General features: G+C 38.0%; 1 protein-coding gene across 2 annotated transcripts in view; it reads right to left on the reverse strand.

Annotated features, from left to right (window-relative positions):
- Window positions 1-4,834, reverse strand: part of SLC9A9 (solute carrier family 9 member A9) — a 195,124-nt gene that overhangs the window by 17,119 nt on the left and 173,171 nt on the right. For both annotated transcript variants that reach the window (XM_021536919.4, XM_077785661.2), the window contains exon 15: window positions 284-389. In XM_021536919.4, coding sequence (XP_021392594.1) covers window positions 284-389 — 106 coding nt within the window. The remainder of the gene's footprint in view (window positions 1-283; window positions 390-4,834) is intronic.

Raw genomic sequence — 4,834 nt, forward strand, 5'->3', positions numbered from 1 at the left:
GTGTTTTAGATAATTTCAGTGCTTAAATATTGCTGATGGGTAGCCAATACGTTCAGTGTCTGGATGAATTATTTAGAATATATCACTCACATTTGAAGTTCATAGTATTTAGTGGCCATTCATGAAAATGTACCTTGTTGTCTATTTCACAACTGAATAAATTGTATAGTTCTTAGCATTAAAATTAAAAATTTTTAGAAAAGGAACTGTACTGAAGTGTTCAACCTAAAGTGGCAGGTTTTGGCTAGTACCTTGAGCACAATGACCCAAGCTGGGTACTTACCCCATATGCCCTGGGGCTGGTCAGAAGCCTGGCAACAGGGCTGCACCATTCAGGCAAGGTTGATGTGAGAGGTGGCCCAGCGTGGGTTAGGAGAGGCTTTAGATATCTGTGAGGTTTGTTAAAGGATATTTGCAGTAGTGATACTGGTGGCAACATGCTGCTCTATTACACTAAGAAATTTCATTTTAAAGCACGAGAAAATAATCTAATGAAAAGGAAATATATAAAATACTATCTCCTTATCCCCGCCACCTCCCCCATTACTACATACACTCACCTGTCATCAGTCTTGTGGAAGGTTTTTCAGTAACAGGAAAAAACAACCTGAAAGCTCCCTCACAACCCAAACTCATGATGCTCAAAACCTATCTTGAAAGGCTATCAGAATGGCTGAAGGGAATGTCATGGCATACATAATGCAGCAAAAGCTGAAATACAGGAAGTGTATACTAGATTGCCTCCTGATCAAATTGCATAAGAAATCAGACTTGGAGCAAGAACAGAAGAGTAAACAAGACAATTTAAGATGCCATTCTATCAGCTAATTTATATAAGAACAGCAGCAAAGGTTTTCTTAAACGCGTATCTTTAGGCTTTTGAAAAAATCAATATAATTCTTTAACAGACAAAGCGTATTTCATCAAATATTAAATTCCTTTATTACTGGGAGTACATGTAAGTTTTTCTCTGTAATATTTATCTTCATCATTCAATGCATTTCTATTCCACTTCATACATCAACTCTTCTCTACATAAAATTATGTAAGTTGGGAACAGGCTTTATGCTATTGTCTCATACCTGTCTTTCCAATCTTTTTATCCAGAAGTGCTTTATTGAGATAAAAGAAAAACCTCACCTAGAGCAATTACATCATCTGCGTGTCTGTCAATAGCAGCTCTCCCGTGAGTCCTTCAAGTTGCCTTATCTTCTCTGCCATTTTTACTCGCAAAGTAATTTTCAGTGTTCTTTGGGAAGCAGACCTGTCAGCTATTTTTGCTGCAAGGGAAAATTTACTTTATTGATTTGTCGTCCCACTTTCTCTCCCTTGCTCTTTCTTTTGCTTTCTCACTTATGCCATTACCCCCAGTCTTTCTCTCTGCCTCCTTAAACAGGAAAGGAACAAATGTAACAGTAGTGATTCAGGTTCTATAGCAATATTGTGGAAATACTGAGGAAGGAACACTGGGCCTTGGGCCTATCCACACCAGTGCCTCCTTTTCTTTCATTGTTAGCTGTTTAAGGTATCACTGCTTTACACACACTCTTTATACTGAAGAGGTGTAAAATATGCTTCCAATCTCAGTTAAAAATTAAAAGGCCAAATAATTTGCTGTGTCCTATATGCTACAGACATGGAAATTGTTCTGCAGTTGTGTTTGTACATGCACATTTTGTATTTGTTTTTAAAAGTTAAGCTGCATCTGTCAGAAGATTGGGTGATTTCTTCACTCAAGGTCATATACTGAGTTTGTGTGAAAAATTGAGTCTACTTCAGAAAAGATAGTGAGATCTTAATATAAATTCTTATCAGAATTATGATCAAGGTGAGAATCTCATGCGGTCTGATTGTGGTAGGGAAAGTTTAGATTTGTCTCATTTCTTTTAGAGTAAAATCAAGCCAAACAATCTTATCTGATCCATTCCCAATTTGATCTGAAACCTCCAAACTGGCAGGCTATTAAGAGCTTTTATTAAGAGGCAAAGTATGAAAGCCATTAATTAGAGTTGCTCTGTTTTCAGCACTTCAGAAAAACCTAATTAAAAGGCCAAAAATGGAAATACAAGCCTCATTCTAAGTTTTTAATCTTTGGGAATATTTGCTTTGTTATTGCAAGCAACTTGAATTGTTTGAACTAAGTTGTCGGACTGGGCATGAAAAATAAAGGCTTGTAAGGGAAGCTGCATTTGATTATACTGAGTTCTGTCTGCTCTGTTCTTTCATTCTTTTCCAGAATAAGTAATTGAAGATGAGTATTACCCTACCTTTCCTAATCCGATGATGTCTGAGCTAGGCCTTACTTGTAAGCAGCCTTAGCATTTCCTAATGAGCATTTATCCCACTCTGTAAAAATGAGTCCTGTTTTTGCCCATGCTAGCACAGAGCCTTGACCACACAGAGTAGGAGGGGCTGTGTGCTGAAGCAGACAATCCACCCAGCCACCACAGAAATCTTCAGTCCCTTGGGCCACCACTACTTTTAGTGTAAACTTTTGCCTGGTGTGTTTAACGGGCTGGCATTTATGTATGTGGACATTCTGAAGTTGAGTGATTACTCCATTTTGCAACAGGTTCTCTAAATCCCCTTCATTTTGCATTTGCTCTGAAACATTCATTGTGTGCTGTCTGTGCTTCTGCTCTGAAACCTCTTGAGATGCAGTTTAAAGTGAATGCAATTTTCTTGTGCTTGTTGTGTTGATTCTGTAATAAATTATTTATCTTGTTCCTTATTTAACTAGTTATTATTCAGCCCACTCAAGGAACTTAAATTGTGCTGGCCTATTTTTCATTGTTTTAATAACCTGTGCAATAAATGTTTCCTCTTTATAGTTGACACAGTTCCTTTATAGTATTACAGACATAACCACATTGTTTAGGGCAGCATAAAAGAGGAAGAAAAAAAATCTGTGTGCAGTGCTGGCATTTCAAAAGCATATCAGATGTGGGTCCTACAGCATTTTAAGGCTGGCAAGAAGCCTTATCACACTCCAGCTGCTCTGGTTGCATCTCCAGGGAGATGTAATTTAAATAGTGTAATAGAAAAAGGTAGATGCTGCACTAAGGCTGCTTTAAAAAATTGGAAAAAAACAAAGTGCAAACCTCTTGGCATAACTGGGAAATTACAGACAGACCAAGTTTGCGCCTGCCCCATTCAGGGATGGGGAGGAGACAGCAGGGCAGCTGCTTTGCCCTCCAGCCCTCCCTGGGCAGCACAGCCCACCCACACCACACAACAGCCTTTCTTAAAGAATGCTGTTACTATTGGAAAAGTGGCAACTTCTGAGTTGTGAAACTGGATTAAGAATGCCAATATAGGCATGTGCACAGAATTTTAATCCATATATAATGCAGGAATGTTACCCTGCCCTGCTTTTATAATCAAATACCCATTTTCCCATTGATCTCCTGGCTTCCACTCTCAGTTTACATGCCCAGAAATGTTACCCTGGTTTGCCTCATTGCTGTTTGGCCATCCCTTTGCCCAGGCAGTTTCAGTCTTGTCAGGCACAGTTCTTTTCCCTTTCTGTCTCATTGACACCAGGCTCAATAACTAAATCTGCTTCCTCAGTCCTGGTTCAGCTTCTGTCTATTCCGTTTGACTGATCTGATGTTCTCTTTGCTCTAAATCTCATGAGGATTTATCAGGAATCAAACCATGGAATTGTGATTTTTTTTTTTTTAACATTGTCTGAAACAAATATCTATTATTGAAATCTTCCTCCTGTGTAGCTTCTACTTCACAAAGATACAGGTAACCTGAAAGAACATTTTTAAGTGAGAAGTCACAGGTAAATCTGAGGAGAAATGCTACTGCAATTAGCTGTATTGCAGAATGTTTAGGTTTTCCATGACACAGAAAAATTGAAGATGTAGAAAAAATTTTTGACTTAATACTAGGACAAAAAATCAGAACCTAAAAATTTCTGTGACCATACTTTGTTTAATTGATGTGTTCTGTCTAATTTTGAGGATGTTGGCAAAATTCAGTATCTTTTTGATAAAATAGCATTAGCATGTTCAACTTGAGAAAGATATTCTGGCAGAAATGTTGTGGCTGTTTAGACTTGGACTTCAGAGTTCACTTTCCTTTTGCTGGAGGAGCAGAGTCCTAGTCCAGCTGTGACTCTGCTATGAAAAATATCATAGGAAGAGAGAAATAACTTGCTGGGGAGAACAACTGCCCCCCCATAAACCAACCACAACAACAAAGAAATTCAAACCCAAGCACCCCACCCACCCCTCAACAAAGCAGCAGCTGTGGTCCCAGGTGGATATACACCTGGCAGCTCTGTCAAGCCCTGCATTTGGCCCCAAAGGTGGTTTGCCTTTTGCCTCATCACATAATGGGGGCTCTGTAACAGAAGGCAATCCCATCCTCCTCAAAGGAAAATATACTTTGGGGCTTTATTTACTATTAAAAAGTCCCAAAGTGTAGGCATTTGTATATTCTATATTTGTATCTTTAGATACTTGTACCTATATGCAAAGTATATAGGATTTGATACTAATCAAAATTACATAGAACAATTTTTCGGAGGATTTTCTTATGTCATACTGCTATAAATGCACAATTGTTACATATGTTGTTTGGTATTCTGCAGCAGCCATGAATCTCTAGAAACTAATGTCACCACTCCCCAAATCCATCCTTTGTGCAATGTTTTTGAGATTCCTTGAGCTTTTCAGCTTTTTGTTTTAGTGTCTTTTTGTGAATATTTTGGAGTTTCAATTTGCAGATTACTTATGAGTTTTTAATATTACTTTTTGTTGTGTTTAAGAAGAAATATTATTTAGAAAGGTATGAAAGTAGTCACTTCTATTTTTTCAATCTG

This window comes from Lonchura striata, chromosome 9, assembly GCF_050655825.1.
Source record: "Lonchura striata isolate lonStrDom1 chromosome 9, ASM5065582v1, whole genome shotgun sequence".
NCBI lineage: Eukaryota > Metazoa > Chordata > Aves > Passeriformes > Estrildidae > Lonchura > Lonchura striata.